The following is a 16,328-nucleotide window of genomic DNA, read 5'->3' on the forward strand; positions in this document are numbered from 1 at the left end:
TTTAAGAAGCTCCGCTAGGCTGCATCACGGCACCTGTAGCATTGGCTGGGCAACGACAGACTGCGGAAGTCACAGCCCCCTCCATCCAAAGTCCAACATTCATGCATTGCATCATCAGATCCTTCATCACACAACCAAACGATGCCATGACAGATACAACTCAGCACCCAAATTATAGCCCTTTTTAAATAGGGTAGCTTACACAACAACCAATTTATTTGAGACACACTGCTGTACATAAGAAAAACACCCTGTACTCTACTATATATCCCTAAAGAATCCAGTATGTTCCTCAGCACAGTGCATTGCAGCATCCTATTTGACAGCCTTTCATTTAATCACTCATTTATTCAGTAAAAATGATTAAGCACATGTCGTGTGCTCAACCTTATGCTAAGCACTGGGATCCAACCCTGAAAAAGACAGTCGCGATCTTTTAGGCTCGCCAAAAAGACAGACCTTACACTGAACAAGTAATTACGACAAAGTGTGATGAGTTTGTTGATGGGACACTAGCAGGTGATCCCTACTCAGGAATCGACAAGAGCCTCCCTGCGTGGGTGATGGTCTACCGATCTGATGAGGAGGAAGGAGGGAGGCACCAGGAGGATGGGGGGTGCAGGGAGCACGGGAAGGCTTTGGGGTTTCCAGGTAGCTGGCTCCACGTGGGGAAAGCCAGGAAGGGAAGGGAAGGCACTGCATGTTTGAGGAACTGAACGACACTCAGAAATGCCAGTTCTTGAAGTAAAGAGTCTGGGGAGGCAGCAGAGACTGGACCTGGGGAGACTATAAAGCCATATATGCTACGGAACAATAGACATTATCCCGGGGCTGGCAGAGAGCCATCGGGGGTCTTTAAGCAAGAGAGTGACACGATCAGATGCACGTTAAAAAAATTACTCTTGTACCCGAAACAATACATGAGGCTAATGTGTTTCAGTAGTTTCCAATGCTACTCTGCGAAGAGCTCTTGCCACAATAAAAGAGAACGACTTTAAAAATCCATTTAAAATTATTTTAATGAACCTCCAATAATAGCACCCTTCACTGATGTTTGAATATAATCCTCTGTTATTGCCCCATGTTTTTTCTTTCTCTTGCTGCACTCTAATAGCATGCATGAATCAGGAACACTGACAGATACATGCATGCCTTTTAATATCCCACGAGGCATATGGAACTCTGCACACACTCACCGCGGGCCTTTCAGAAGGTGTGGGGAAGGGGAAATGTGAAATCCCTGGGGGGGGGCGGGGGGAGGGGCTCTAAGGCTGGCACCTGCTGTGTGAAAGGCGTGTGCCCAGATTGAATCAGATGAGTGGGTGGTGTATTCATTATTATGTTTATTTCTAATTCACCCTAAGAAAATCAAGGGCAGTGCCTCTTCCCCTTAGAGCTGGTTGTAGAACATCTTGAAGTCTATAGCCCAGTCCAGTCACTGTACTTTGAAAGTCATTGTTAAACCCACATGAGGCATTTCAAGACACTGGCTGGCTGGAAACCATATCCAATATAGAACAGTTGAAGGGTTCTGTAGATCATCACTAACTATTGTAATCTTTTTGTATTATCAATGATAAGAACAGCTAATTTTTCCTGAGCACCTCCTTTGAGCCAGGTTAAATATTTCTAAGTATTTAACCAGTCAAAATGGGCTCTGGTTGTCAGTAACCAGTACTAACCGGCTAAACTTCAACCTGACTTTGAGTGATCACTATTCTAGAGGTTATAAACTGACAGCCACATACGGTTCATGGGTGTGTTTTATTTGACCTGATTTGTGTTTAATTTTTAAAACTTGTTGCTGACATATTTATAAAAATAGTGAGATTTCATATGAAAATCCCAATGAGGATGGAGCAATGCAGAGCCTGCATGCCCACAGGACCAGTCTGGCTAGCCCGGTGCCCAGCTCGTAGAAGGTTCTCAGGAGAAGGCAGCTGTTATTATCATGGATAATATAAAAAGAATACACTAATTAGTCATGAGTCACAGGATCCTCCAACTGGTCCGCTGGAGATGAACACCCACCGAGCCCCTGAGAGCCACCAGCTCCCCGTCTGCCCCTTTCCCCGCTACCCCCACCTCCCTCACTGACATTACCTGCCTGGCCTCTGTAGCTACCTGTTCCTGGAAGGTACCACCCCTCACTCAGACTGTGTGAGAACCAGTATCTTCCTCTTAAAGAGATTTCTCTCCTTGCCACATTCCTTTGGCCTCTGTCTAGCTTCCCTGCCTGAGCTTTTGACCATGAACTCCACAGCAGTGATTCCCAGCCTGGAGTGTTTATCAGATTCACCTAGAGAGCCCCACCCCCCTCAGGGTTTCTGATTCAGGAGGTCTGGGGCAGGGCCTGAGAATTTCACTCCTAAAGTTCCTAGGTGATACTGCTGGTCTGGGGACCACACTTTGAAAAACCACTGCTCTACACGTAAAGAATGAACCTCAAATGTCAGTGGCTCAATGCTGGTGGGGATGGGGGCATTTGCATCTTTCCTCCGGCCAAGTGAAGAGAGATTGGTCCACATTTTGAGACCTCATGAAGAGCCCCACAAAACCCAAGTGGTTTGTGTGTGCCACCTTCAGGTTCCCAGTTTCCTGAATGGAGAATCCACTCTTCTCTTCCAGATTGCTTTTTTTTTTTTTTTTGCAGTACGTGGGCCTCTCACTGTTGTGGCCTCTCCCGTTGCGGAGCACAGGCTCCGGACGCACAGGCTCAGCGGCCATGGCTCACGGGCCCAGCCGCATGTGGGATCTTCCCGGACCGGGGCACGAACCCGTGTCCCCTGCATCGGCAGGCGGACTCTCAACCACTGCGCCACCAGGGAAGCCCCCAGATTGCTTTTTGATTGTTTTTTATATAACAAAAGTGATGATACTGCCTATGACATGCAGGTGTACACATGAACCCCAAGTGTACACATGGACATTATCTTAGGGACTAGCAGCAGCAGGACTTAACACTGTTCTGCCCCTCAAAGACTCTGCACCCAACACAACGACCAACGTGTGACACGCCGCTAACAAAAATCATCAACTATCCCAGAGGGCCTCCTGCGTCCCGGGCACGTGCTGAGTGCTCTATGCATTATGAGCCTCTGATGGAGCAACTGTTATCATCGCTGTACTGCAGACGATGCAGCAGAAGAGCAGAGAGGGGAAACGACTCGTCCAAGTTGTCCAGATGCAGAATAATCAAGAGATGGTTCGTTGGACCCACTGCATTCACCGAGGGTCAGACACTATTAGGAATATTGTGCTCAATCCTGTGTCTGTATTTTAAGATGGATGTTGATTACCTGGAGGACATCAGGCACCCAGAGGTGATGTCACACGGGACATGCTTGCAAGTGGAGGAGGGGCGTGTTTAGCCTGAAAATCGCAGGATTCAGGAGTATAAGGATGTGCTACAGAGAAAGAGGCTCTGGTTGATAGAACAGGACCCAGTGATGGCAATTCTGGGGAGGCTGATTTGATATCAGTATACATGTTGGCAACAATTAGAAGGACCACAGTGTGGAACTGGCTGCCTCTAAAAGGACCCTGTATCTGAACACCAGGAAGTGTCCAGAGAGAAACAGAATTCATCAGGGATGCTGTGATCCTAAGCATTTGGGATGTGCAGGACTGGCGAGATGACAGAAGCAGAACTACATGTCCTTTGCCCCGGGCATCCTGGTACACCTCTAACGGAGTCAGACTCTGAATCCTCGCTTCCTCACACGCTGGCTGAGTGACCTTGGACAGAGCGCTTAACCCCTCTGTGCTTCCATTTCCTCTTCCATTACATGGAAGCACTTGCTTAATAGGTTGTTGTGAGGATTTAATCAGATGCTATGTGTGAAGTGTTTAATATGGCCAGATAAGTGGCCAAGAAATTCATAATAATGATATCAAAACAAGCACCGTTATCACTGTCATTTTCTTCATCTTAACATCTGAGACCCTCACAATTTCAGGTTTCGGTGACAATGTTTGTGCTCCCTTTTCAGCCTCAGTCGGTAGTTTTACAACTCATAATAAAGTCACCAGGTCTCCGCTGTACTTAATCTAACGAAGAAATATCCTCCCAGTAGAACCACGGTTCCGATTAATTCAGGGGCAAACTCCTCCCCCCTGCTGAGTCTTTGGGGATAGAAGCACTACCGTGTGCACACAACTGCAGGAAATGTGAGACCTTTACTATTCTAGTAACGGTTCTCTGAGAGCTATATCTACGCCCAGAGCCTCCAGGAGGGCTACCAGCACGTCACTCATTCTGGTTCGCCTTGGGTGGGAGCTGGCTGGTGGTTCTGTCTTCTTTACTGACTCAGATGGAGTGTATATTTCAGAATTAAACTTAAATACTGTTGAGATAAACAGCATGACCTTTTCAACGTCAGTATGAAGAGAAAATGACACAGTCGAACCAAGGAAAGAACGAGGGCAAAATTAGATTCTTTATCACTGTCCAAGAATGGATCTGAACTCTGCTCACCCAAGAACCATTCCCCAGCTCAGACGGTTACAATAATTGAATCGATAAAACAAAAACTCGATGTCCATGGTCTTTCCCACATTCATAGAGGCCGTGTGGATGGAAAACTCCATTTTTGTACCCACTGCCTTTGAGTATAAATGTGAGCGCTCCTAGATCGAGGTCCACCCCTCGGAGGACACCAAGGGCACACGCATTGGAGAGAGAAAGAGAGTGTTATGATGTGGACCCAACAACCAGAGAGAACGGTTTACTTACGGCTTTCGGCTTATACGGGGGTTGAATCTCTTTGCGTTCAAGTTTCTCCCAGTCAATATACCGGAAAAATGCATGCTCTTTAATGTCACGTTCACCTTCAGGTCCACAACCCAGGCGTTTGCCCGGGTGTTTGGTCATCAGCTTCAAGAGAAAGAGAAACGTGGAATTTAATGAATTTCAGGACGGGAAACGTGGGACTCTCAGAAATGATCACTCCTATGAATTAGGGAAGACAGCTTGAGGAAGAGTCCCAACTAATCTTTATTTTTTGCTTTTCATCCCAGCAGTAATTTCCTAGCCAGGTCTTTCTAATAGGAGGACCCGACAGTAGTGCCTGCTGCCCCCCCCGTCCCAGAACAAGATCCCTTATGGTTAATCAAACCTCAGCCTGAATGTGGCCCTGAACTTCAAGTTAGAAATGTCACATGATTCATTTTGATTTATGAATGAGGTTTACGCAGTTACTGATGCATTTAATGAGAACAGTTTCAATATCTTCAAATTCCCCTCCTGCCACCACTAGGAAACTGGAGTTTGACCAAAGCAAAGGGCACGTTCATTCAGATAATATTTGCATTTCTCAGTAAAGCACTTGTGAAAATGACAAGTCAGAAGAAAAAATATTAGTCAAATGGACCCAAGTTTCAAGTAATTACTTTCCAAAGCTCATTAAATAGTCAAAACCTAGCCCAGCTCATTTCTCTTGTATCACACATTACAGTAAACTCCGCTGAGGTTTCTTTGGTGTCCCATTTAAATTACTTAATTATCAAAACCCTCCATCTTTGGGTCTCTGAGCCGGTGCTAAATAACAAGATGAATAGCTGCTCCAAGATGAAACCAGACAGGCTTCCTCTTGTAAATGAACCCAAAGCAGCATGAAAATATCTCTGATCTCAAGTCTTCAGCAAATGCACAGAGAGTAAAGACGGAGGAGTTGATGATTAATTAAAAAAAAAAAAAAAAAGATCGGCAAGAGGCCATCAAAAGAAGAAACAAAACAATTGGAACATACAAGACCAAGAAGCTTCCAGGAGCTGACCTGACCCCAAGTAGCCCAAGGCGGTAGATTCCTTAGATTTTTGCCCAGGGCTTCAGGATTATGGGGGAAGGGATGAATCCAGCAATTCACACCTACTCTGTGGGACATTTAGCTCAGCCTGATTCTTGCTACAGATAATTTGTCATCAGAAGCTACCCTCCTACACACACACACACACACACACACACACAAGCACATACTTTCCCTATATGCTTTACCTTCCAGGGGAAAAATAACTGGGCACTTATGTTCTAAGCTACTTCTTTATTTATATATTATATGCCTGGTCTTACCTGATTCTCACAATACCCAATGAGTTGGGTGTATTACTTTTTACCATTTGAGTGACAAGGCAACTGACACAGAGATAGTAGATGGCAGAGCTGGGACTGGATCTCACCTCTGCTGACCTCTAAACCTTGAGTTTTTAGAGAAATAGATTACATGTGGTTCCCCAGGGATATCTGTGGCCTGGCTTGGTCAGGAAAAGTTTATGTAGGGCAAGGAAATTGGGCCAAGCCTTGACCTTTGTATAGGATTAGGATGGCAGGAAAGAAAGGGTTACGAGGTCTTGGTTAGCACAGCCAGTAACCCTATCGATAACGGCTTCCGTGTCCTGAGCACTCCCTGTGTGCCCAGGCTCTGTGCCAAAGGCTTCTCAGCTGTAACATATCACTCTTTCAACTCCACAACAACATCTTCAGGCCTCAGAAACTATTATCCTCATTTTCCACATAAAAAAACCAGGTCCTGAAAAGTAGTCACCTACTCAAGATTACACAGCTAATGAGCAGAACTATGCTTTGAACAGATCAGCCTGACCCAGAGTCTTGAAGCTCCATCTTACAGTTTCTTCTTGTTTTCACCCTAACGTGTGGCCAGTTGGGGCATCTGTCTGCTTTAAGTTTGTACAAAGTGGGAATGGTGATCTGAGCAAACGTATGCTAATTTTTTTTTTACAGTGGAAAATAGGGTCTTTAATGGGATGGAAAATAGGACATTTTCAATTGGAATGGCACTGTTTTCAAAAACCTAGCTCACTTTCCATGTAGGCAGGAGAATGCCAGGCGGAGCAAAACCACTGCAGAAAACACCCAGCACTAATGCCCAGCTCTGCTCAGCTCCTGCATGCTGAACTCCTGTGCCCAAAGCCAGCCACGCAGACAGCTGGACTTAATCACTCTTCCGATCTCTGATCACCTCCCAGACAGACCCCCTGGGGCCCGCGGTTCAGGAGGAAGCATTTGGCTGTTCACTTGAGCATCACCCCTTCTCTGGAGCATCAACCTTGAAGAAAAAGCCTACACAGGCCTCAGCCGACACAACTCAGAAAGGTCCGCAAACACAATAGCAAGAAAGTCACCCTCGTTAATCCTGAAGGTTATGGGTCTGAAATTAATAGAAATCTGCTCTACCAGGGAAACTGCTAATTGGAGCTGAAGCTGAATGCAGCTGACCTGGAAAACCCTCTCCTCCATGACCCACTTAGAACCCCAGCTGTCTAAGCAGGCAGAGCTGTGAAGGGGAAGGTCTTGAACATGTACGGAGCACCTACTACTGTGCCAACACCATGCAAAACGCTTAGTTCTTCTGTTACCTCATTTAACACTCTCCAAAACTCTGTTTAATTAAGGATTAATATTCCATTTTCGGAGATAAACAGAAGCCCACAGATGCAAAGTAACGTGCTCAAGACCACGCACCTAGGAAGTGAAAGGGTTGAAATTTGCAAATGGTCTTGAGCTCCAAAATCTGCCACTTAAAAAATCCCCGTCTCGGGAGATGCAAGCTCAAAACACAAGAGGAGGCTAGCATGTAACACAGCAGTGCCAGCATTAGTAATAGTAGGAGTAATAACCCAAGGGTTTCAGAGCAGAGTGCCAGACTCTCTTCTACATGATTTCCTCGTATTAACCCATCTAGTCATCAGAGAACCTTATGTGCAGTCCCATAGGTGTGTCCTCAATCTGTAGGTGGAGTTGAACAACTTCCCGGTTGTCATAGGGCTAATAATGCTGGGATTTGTGCTCACATGGGGATTTTTGCCCAGAAAAATCAGGATAGGAGAGGGCACATTCTACCTAAAGAGACAGTGGCTTCCAATTCAGCTGACTGATGCCTTACAGGAATGACGGACCAGCATGGACAGATCAGATTTTTCAAGAGAAACTGGACAGCTGAATGTTTATGGGAAATTCCCTGATCTTTAAATGTTGGCAATTTTTGCGGTACGCGGGCCTCTCACTGTCGTGGCCTCGCCCGTCGCGGAGCACAGGCTCCGGATGCGCAGGCTCAGCGGCCATGGCTCACGGGTCCAGCCGCTCCGCGGCATGTGGGATCTTCCCGGACCGGGGCACGAACCCGCGTCCCCTGCATCGGCAGGTGGACTCTCAACCACTGCGCCACCAGGTTAGCCCAAATGTTGGCAATTATTAAACAAACTGAGAGCTCATGTATGACCTCCTCCCTCTCCCCAACCCCGTATAATGTCTACAGGGGTTTGCCCTGGCCTTGTTCCATGCTCTCTCTTGGTGCCAAGGGGCCTCGCTTAAGCTCCTAATGAACCTCTCCATGCTCTGTTCCTCGTCTTCCCTCTCCCCGCCTCATAGCCTCAAAAACTATTTTCAACCTATAAATTTTTTTTTTTTTAAAGAAGATGTTGGGGGTAGGAGTTTATTAATTAATTAATTAACTTTTGCTGTGTTGGGTCTTCGTTTCTGTGTGCGGGCTTTCTCTAGTTGCGGCGAGCGGGGGCCACTCTTCATCACGGTGCGCGGGGCCTCTCACTATCGCGGCCTCTCTTGTTGCGGAGCACAGGCTCCAGACGCGCAGGCTCAGTAGTTGTGGCTCACGGGCCTACTTGCTCCGCGGCATGTGGGATCTCCCCAGACCAGGGCTCGAACCCATGTCCCCTGCATTGGTAGGCAGATTCTCAACCACTGTGCCACCAGGGAAGCCCCAACCTATAAATTGTAAGATGTTAGGGACTGAGACGAATTCACATATGTTTTCCCCAGGGATATTTGCATCCTAACCTATGCAGCTGACACACAAATCTTAGGTGACTCACTGAGAGTGGGAATTTAGGCAGCATGGCAAGGTGCTTCTAGATGGAGGGGCTGGCCCAGCTGTTATAAACCACCTGAGTCTTCAGCTTTCCTTCACCCAAGCCAGCTCACATGGTGTCTGATGGGTGAGGAAGGGCAGGGCTGGGTTGGGCAATGGGAAATCTGCAAACACTCCAAGAATCTAGGACTGGCAGCCCTGGTTTATCCAGACACACAGGTGGGCATGCTCTAACGCTGAGAATGCCCTGGTACTGCTGACTGGTGGGAGGGAAAACTTTATAAAGGCAGCATCCCTGGGCCCTGTTCTCTGGGGATCTCTCAGTGTTGCTTTCGTACTTTCATCAGTTGAAAAGTTACCACATTTGGTTAAGATAATTAAAGGCAGTGGTTTTCAAGCGACCTTTTTTTTACAATACAGATGCCCAGACTTACTCTCTGGGGTGAGGCTGAGGTCTGCGCTTTCTGAAAAAGCACTTCAGGTCATCCTGATGGTACCAACGGGGAGGACCACTGGTCTCCAGGGACTCACCCAGGTCACTGTGAGCACATCCTGGCCGCACGCAAGATGCATAACAAGCAATCCTTACCCCAAAACATGTGTCCCGCTTTGTCCACAGGTGCAATCTGCATACATCACAATGTATAAATGTGCGAATTTTTCAGCCATCTGTGGGTTGGCGAGGGAGTACGGGTTTGGGGACACTCAGTTTGGGTCAACTTATCTAGAGAATTCCTTAAACTCAATACTGGTTGATATTTTCTTAGGACAAAAGTCACACGCTCCTAGTATTAACTAACCACGTAGGCCCCAGCGCAGAGTGAAGCTGACAGATTCGTGCCACAGAGCTCTTGTGTACCTTCCCCTGGGTTCTAGCTCTTTGGCAAAGTCTCTGTGCTTCCTACCTCATTCACTCCATTAGCATTCCCCTGTGCTGGCTTAGAGCCTGGAGCCCAGCCAGCAGCAAGATGCTATTGCAGGCAGTCCTCCACGGTGCTTCTGTGCAAATTAGAAAAAAGCTCCCTTTCCTCTGGGCGGTAGCAGCTCTGTACCAGGCTCACAGGCTGGCAAGTGGGTGAGGGGTGGAGTTCAGCCTCCACTGCCCCTCCCCCACCCTGGGCAAAGCATCCTTGTGCAGGGCACAACCAGCACCCCTGTAGGTGGTGGTCCCGGCCGCAAGCTCTAAGGGGCTCACTCACCCCTTTGCAGATGGCCACAGCTTCCTTGGACATGGACTTTGGATAAGCCACGTTGTGTTCCATGATAGACTGGAAGAGTTCATCTTCATCCTCCCCTTCAAAGGGTGCCTGTGGGACAGAGGATAGGGTGGGAGAAGAAGTCCTGCCTGAATCTCCCCCAACTGCCCCAAAACAACAAGCGCTGCTCCCTGGGGTCCACAGCGAGGCCATACTTCCAGGGAGAAGATAAGGAAAACTGGTGAACAGACTAGGGTAATAACCCCAAGGTCACGGAAGTCATAGAGGTTCAGACCTGTGAGCTGGTATCAAGCTGACACTTTCTCCTAAAGAAACCATGAGGGTGGGGATGGGGGAGGACTTTCCTTACAAATCACTTAAAATTCAATTACCTGCCCAGCCAACATCTCATACAGCAGGACTCCGAATGCCCACCAATCCACGGACTTCCCATAGGGCTGATAAGCAATTATCTGGAAAACAGAAGGCATCTGTCAGGGAGACGGCAGGTTCTTGCAGCAGCTGAGACTGACTGAATAGGCAGTTCTTTTACAATAAGACTGGAGCATCCCTGGGGGCAGGGTGGCGGGGGGAGAGTTCTTCCTTTGCCTGTCACCTGCCTATTGTGAAAGATTAAATTGGCTGACACAGTCCCAGATGTGGGTCTCTGTCTAAAAGAGTCAACAGGGAGCCCAGTGTCCACCCAACCTATTTCTTTACCTTAGGAAGATGGACATCCTTTTGCAGAGATACCCGCAGGCGGGGAAAACATCTGTGGATGTCACATTGCCTTTTTAAAGCACCTAGTATGGTTGTGTTATTTTCGATTTTAATATAGTGAGCGTGGCATTTTAAAGAAGAAAACCCATCTTCGTTTCTCATTCCTAAAGTAATAACATTTACACAACAATGTGAATATATTTAAGGCTACTGAACTGTATGCTTAGAACTGGTTAAGATGGTAATGTGCTTTTTTGCCAAAATTAAAAAGACTTTTAAGTTAAAAAATGTAATAGCATTTATTCCTATTTTACTATTTATTTAAAGATATAGATAAGCTAAGAGAATGCAATTGAAATCACCCATAATCCTCTATCAAGAGAGAAATCAAGATTAACATTTGGTCTATTTCCTTCTACGTTTTTTTCTATTAATATATATTAAGCTCCGCGTGTAGGTATGTGCTTTGCATGAATACTTTAACGTGGAATTTTAGTAAAGGATTTTATTCATTTAGAATTTCCATGCTAATATCTGTACATCAACATAACCAGCTTTTACCTCTGCACAATGTTCCATTGGATGGATATACCAAAATCTATTTCATCAATACCCAACTGACTGGGTTCCTTCCACGTAATTAGATATCTGGACATTTGTTCAATTTGTTTTTCCTTAAGATAAATTCCTAGGAGTAGAATGGGTGGATCAAATGGTACACATAGTTTTCAAGGTTTTCTTATTTATTACCAAATTCCCAGAGCATGGCAAAGTCTCGAACAGCTGTGTGACCATCCATCAGGATGTAGGGGTGTAAAACTCACTGTATCAGAGGGATTAGAAGGTGATACAGCAAAGGTTAAGGGCTGAGGATTGAGGGCCAGACAGTCCAGACTTGGAATCCTGACTGCCGTTTCCCAGCGTGTGACCCTGGGGGAAGCTACTTAACTTCTCTAAGTCTCAGTTTCCTCATCTACAAAATGAAGTTTATAATAATATCTCTGTCATAGGGTTTTCTGAGGATCAAAGAGAAATATGTGCCTCTCACTTATTATGCCCTCGAAATGTCAGCTATGACTCAAAAGTTCTCTAATTCGGTCATGGTTTGTTTTACTCAACACGTGTGTCTGAGCAACCTTGGCTATAAAGTAACTGTCCGTTTATCCAATTCCATCTCCCACCTCGGCTTCTGCCCTGAAATCAGAAGTGTCCTCTGAGGAGAACTGACCTCAAGGGATGAAGAGAAAGCTTTCTGGGAGAACACATATTGCAAGTGTTTTCACACTTTTTTTTTTTTATAAAATCAATTTAATAAATCAATTTCATAAGTATATGCAGCACACATTTAACTGTTAGGCATCCTATTTTCTCCATTATTAGGAATAATGCAGTACATACTCTTGTATGTCTTTTAGTACACGCAGGCACTATCTGATTAAATACAAATTGAATAGAGAGGTGATCAGGTCGTTAAAAATACGAATCTTAAATTTAAGAAGAATTGTCAAATTAAACTCCCAAGTGGCTGTGCTAATTTATACTCTCAGCGCTTGTGTGTTAGAGGATCTGTTTCCCCCCACACACCCTCACCACTTTTAAAGTACTTCATGTCTCCTTCGATCCTCATGACAACCTAACAAGTTAATCCTTTTACAAAGGGAAATAGAGCCTGCGCGAGATGAAAGAAGTAGCCGGAGGCGATGGGGTTATTTAATGGCAAAGCAGGGGGACACCTGACCTGAGTTTATTCCCCTCCCCAGCGGGCTGTGGGCTGTGAGCTGGAGGAGGATGCAGCTTCCCCAGTAACACAAGTCGGGGCTCCTGCTTGCCGGCATCACGAGCACCCAGGAACTTTTGAAAACCACAGATGTGGAGGCCCACCCTGCAGGGATTCTGATTCCATGCACCTAGGGTGACGCCTGGACATCCCCATTTTAAAAGCTCCCCAGGTGACTGTTAAGGGCAGCGGGACTTGTGAACCAGAGATCACTGAACTCATGGCAGATCAAGGAATTGTGTCTGATGTCCTAATCAGCAAAATGATAATAAAGCAATGTATGTCACGTGGGGATAACTCCATTGGGTCCTAATAAAGGATTAAGTGCTTAAAGGATTACTTTCCAATTCCTCAAGTAATACACAAATACATTTACCTTGTGAAAAATTTAAACAGTACACAGATTAAGCTAAATTCCCCTTTACCACGGCCTTATCCTCAGAGGTAACCAATGTTGTAAAATCAGTCTGTAATCTTCCAGATTTTCTATACTTTTGCATGCATATCTACATACTCATAAGAAACATATAGCAGTGTTCTGTGTATTAGTGTTATTTTCCAGAAATGGTATCATGTTGTATTTATCATTCTGTAACTTGCTTTTTTTCTCTCAATGGTATTTCCACATCTGCATATACAGATGCCTAATAGTATTCCATACTATAAATCATTCAGTCTATGGCCCATCCCTTAATCAACAAACATTGTTCAAGGTAGTGCAGACAGGTGTGCTCTGATCTTTGTAAGGGCTGAACAATATTTCTTAATATGCAATGTAGCACTGTTCCTTTATTGATCGTCTTTGAGGTTGCCTTCCGTTTTTCATTATTTCTTTGTTAAGATTTTTTTTGATGTGGACCACTTTTAAAGTCTTTACTGAATTTGTTACAATATTGCTTCTGTTTTATGTTTCAGTTTTTTTTTTTTTTTTGGGCAGCCAGGTGTGTGGGATCTTAGCTCCCCGACCAGGGGTCGATCACTGCACCCCCTGCGTTGGAAGACAAAGTCTTAACCACTGGACCGCCAAGGAAGTCCCTATTTTTCATTATTAAAAATAGTGCTGCAAGGAAGAAAGGACTTCGAACACATATCCTTCCACGTATGGAGTGTGTGTGTGTGTGTGTGTGTGTGAGTGTGTGTGTGTGTGTGTGTGTTTTGCAAACTAGATCCCTAGAAGAGGAACAGCTTTGGTGACAGAGTATGCAGGTTTTAAATTTAGTGCCGAGCTACTTAGTGACATGGGGCCTCCCGTCACCATTGTTACATATGAAGCCTTAACAGTCAGGAAAAGAGGAATTCTAGAATGTCCATTTCCCAGACTCTCTGCCAAGCTCTCAGTTCCTTTCCATAAAAATCCAGTAACAGATTGCAGAATGCCACCTTTCTGAGCACCAATTCAGAGAAAAAGGAAGGCTATCATCTGGCACAAATTTTTGTACCATGACATGTTGGGGAAATCCATTCTGCAACTGACCGTTTCCTTTGGGAAGGAACGGGGAGGCACTAAAATAAATCTTCACACTTTCATTTATATCTTAATCATAGGAAGAAAAATTCTGAGGCTTTTAGGATTTAGCACAACTACTGCATACCTATTAGTACACAGCTCCTGTGTCATAAGTCAGTCCAGAGAATCGATCTATCCCTTTCCCCTCCCCCTCCCTCCCTCCCTCCCCTGAACAAATGTTTCAGTGTCAAAATTAGGAGGTATCCTATGGCCATGAGCCATAGCAGCTTGATGAAGAATTTTACTGATGTGTGGTGGATGGTTCTTTTGAGTTTTATTTAAATTTTCTCCCAAACCTTGATGTATTTTGGGCCTGAGCTTCTGGATGTGTGCTAAGCTAATTTTCATGTGTGATCGCAAAGGAATAATTTAGAGGACAGGAGAAGGATCAGCCTGAGGTTTGCTTGTCAGGTACCCCCTGAACCTTTCCCAGCTCCTATGTGGCCACCTAGGGCCCCGGGGAGACATCAGTACATCAACACAACACAGACACGCCTTAGGGGTTGGCATCAGCTCACCTCAGGGGCGATGTAGTCTGGAGTGCCACAGAAGGTCTTGGTTGTCACTCCGTCCCAGATGTTTTCCTTACACATGCCAAAATCAGCGATCTTGATGTGACCCTCGGAATCCAGCATCACATTGTCAAGTTTCAGGTCTCTGTGCAGACAGAAGATTTAGAGATTTAATTAAATGCTATTTATTTCAAGTCAACCAACAGCCACTCATTATGCGCCAGACACTACAGCAGGGGTGTTGGGGGCACAGCCGTGGGTACAACGCAGCCCTTGCCCTCCAACAGCTTATAATCTGGCAGGGAGATACAAGGGTGCACAAACCCCTGTGCTTTGCTTTTCCTACAGAGCCAACTGTGCCAAGCGTCTCAGAAGGACACAGTGAGACGGCAGCTCTGAGAAGAGTGATCCACAGACAGCTATATAAAGGACAGAAGCTTCCACAGAAGCTTCCTGTATCCAGGAGCATCTCCAGAGTTGACCTCTGCGACTTCAGGACCGCTTACATTTCGTAGGAAGATATGTTTTACACACATTTTTATTTTTAAAAAATCTCTGAAAATCATGGAGAAAAAAATGGATTGAGAGCATCTTATTTAACACCAAATGCCCCAAGCTCTCCTAAGCCAGTTCCTAGGCCATGAACCCAGGAGTTTCTACTGATTCTTTCAACCAAAAAATATGTGTTGCACACCTACTATGTGACAGGCACTATGCGTTGAGTGAGATATATACTATGAACAAGATAAACAAGCATCCTGCTCTTGTTAGGATTAAATTCTAGTGGAGGGGAAAAGACAATTACCAAGTATTCAAATCTATAAGCATGCTTATTATAGCTTCTGATGGATGGTACGAAGGAAATAAAAAGAATGATGAGATGGACAGGAACTGAAGGAGGTTACTGTAACAGAGTGTCAGGAAGGTGTCACCTCCATGGAGCGATGTCCTAAACGACACGGGCTACACTCCCATTCTTTTATTTCATCCATGTTGATGAGGAGAGTTTGATGTTTGGGGACACTTGCACACTCCCAGTGTATCTGAAGACTCCAATATCATCACACTTTCCTCCTCCCTAAACACTGACTCCAATGTCATCACTTGGTGTTTCAGCATCAATGAGTAGGGACGATCTATGGGCCAGACTTCCTCAATCCCATGAGAAATCCAACTTCCTCAGAGGTAAAGGGATCTACTGTTCAGTTCAGATCTCTCCTTTAAATCATCTTCAGTGGGTGGTGGACATCTGTGGCTTCTGCCTATTCTAGCATCCTGGGGTGAAAGCAACCTATTATTCCTTTGAAGAACCACCTTCCATGATTCTCAAGCCATTCTCAAGCATCCTAATATTGCTCTGAAGAACCATCTTGCCTGATTCTCAAGAACCACCTTCCCTGATTCTCATGGTTGGTGATGCGGCTCTTAACTTCTGGTTCCAGGAGTGGTCATGTGGTCCTGTCCTGGCCAGTGGAAATCCTGCTGGTCACAGTGACTGGTTCAGGAATGGCCACGTGACCCACTATGAGCTACTCAAAGCCTCTGAACATCAACATCAGCCCTGGCATTTTCGCGGATACCATCAGGAAAGAGATGAGCTCTTTTTCCATTGGGATGGCTCAGGTGGTAGAAAGTAAGTCTAGAAGTGCGAGGGTCACAGATGGAGAGAAGAAAGCTAGTATAAATAACGCAGAACCTAGAGAAAGAGAATAAATGCTCATAACATCATTTGAGCCACTGGATCCATCCAGGCCTGAAGTGAGATCTGCCTCC

At 45.5% G+C, this 16,328-nt stretch overlaps 1 protein-coding gene across 3 annotated transcripts in view; it reads right to left on the reverse strand.

Moving 5' to 3' along the window:
- PRKCB (protein kinase C beta) overlaps nucleotides 1–16,328 on the reverse strand; it is a 308,802-nt gene that overhangs the window by 20,967 nt on the left and 271,507 nt on the right. For all 3 annotated transcript variants that reach the window (XM_067706359.1, XM_067706358.1, XM_067706360.1), the window contains exons 13-16: nucleotides 14,562–14,700; nucleotides 10,432–10,512; nucleotides 10,043–10,150; nucleotides 4,736–4,876 (exon numbers count right to left, since the gene is read on the reverse strand). In XM_067706359.1, the coding sequence (XP_067562460.1) occupies nucleotides 4,736–4,876; nucleotides 10,043–10,150; nucleotides 10,432–10,512; nucleotides 14,562–14,700 (469 nt within the window). The remainder of the gene's footprint in view (nucleotides 1–4,735; nucleotides 4,877–10,042; nucleotides 10,151–10,431; nucleotides 10,513–14,561; nucleotides 14,701–16,328) is intronic.

The sequence above is a fragment of the Pseudorca crassidens genome, chromosome 15 (genome assembly GCF_039906515.1).
Source record: "Pseudorca crassidens isolate mPseCra1 chromosome 15, mPseCra1.hap1, whole genome shotgun sequence".
In the NCBI taxonomy this organism is placed as follows: domain Eukaryota; kingdom Metazoa; phylum Chordata; class Mammalia; order Artiodactyla; family Delphinidae; genus Pseudorca; species Pseudorca crassidens.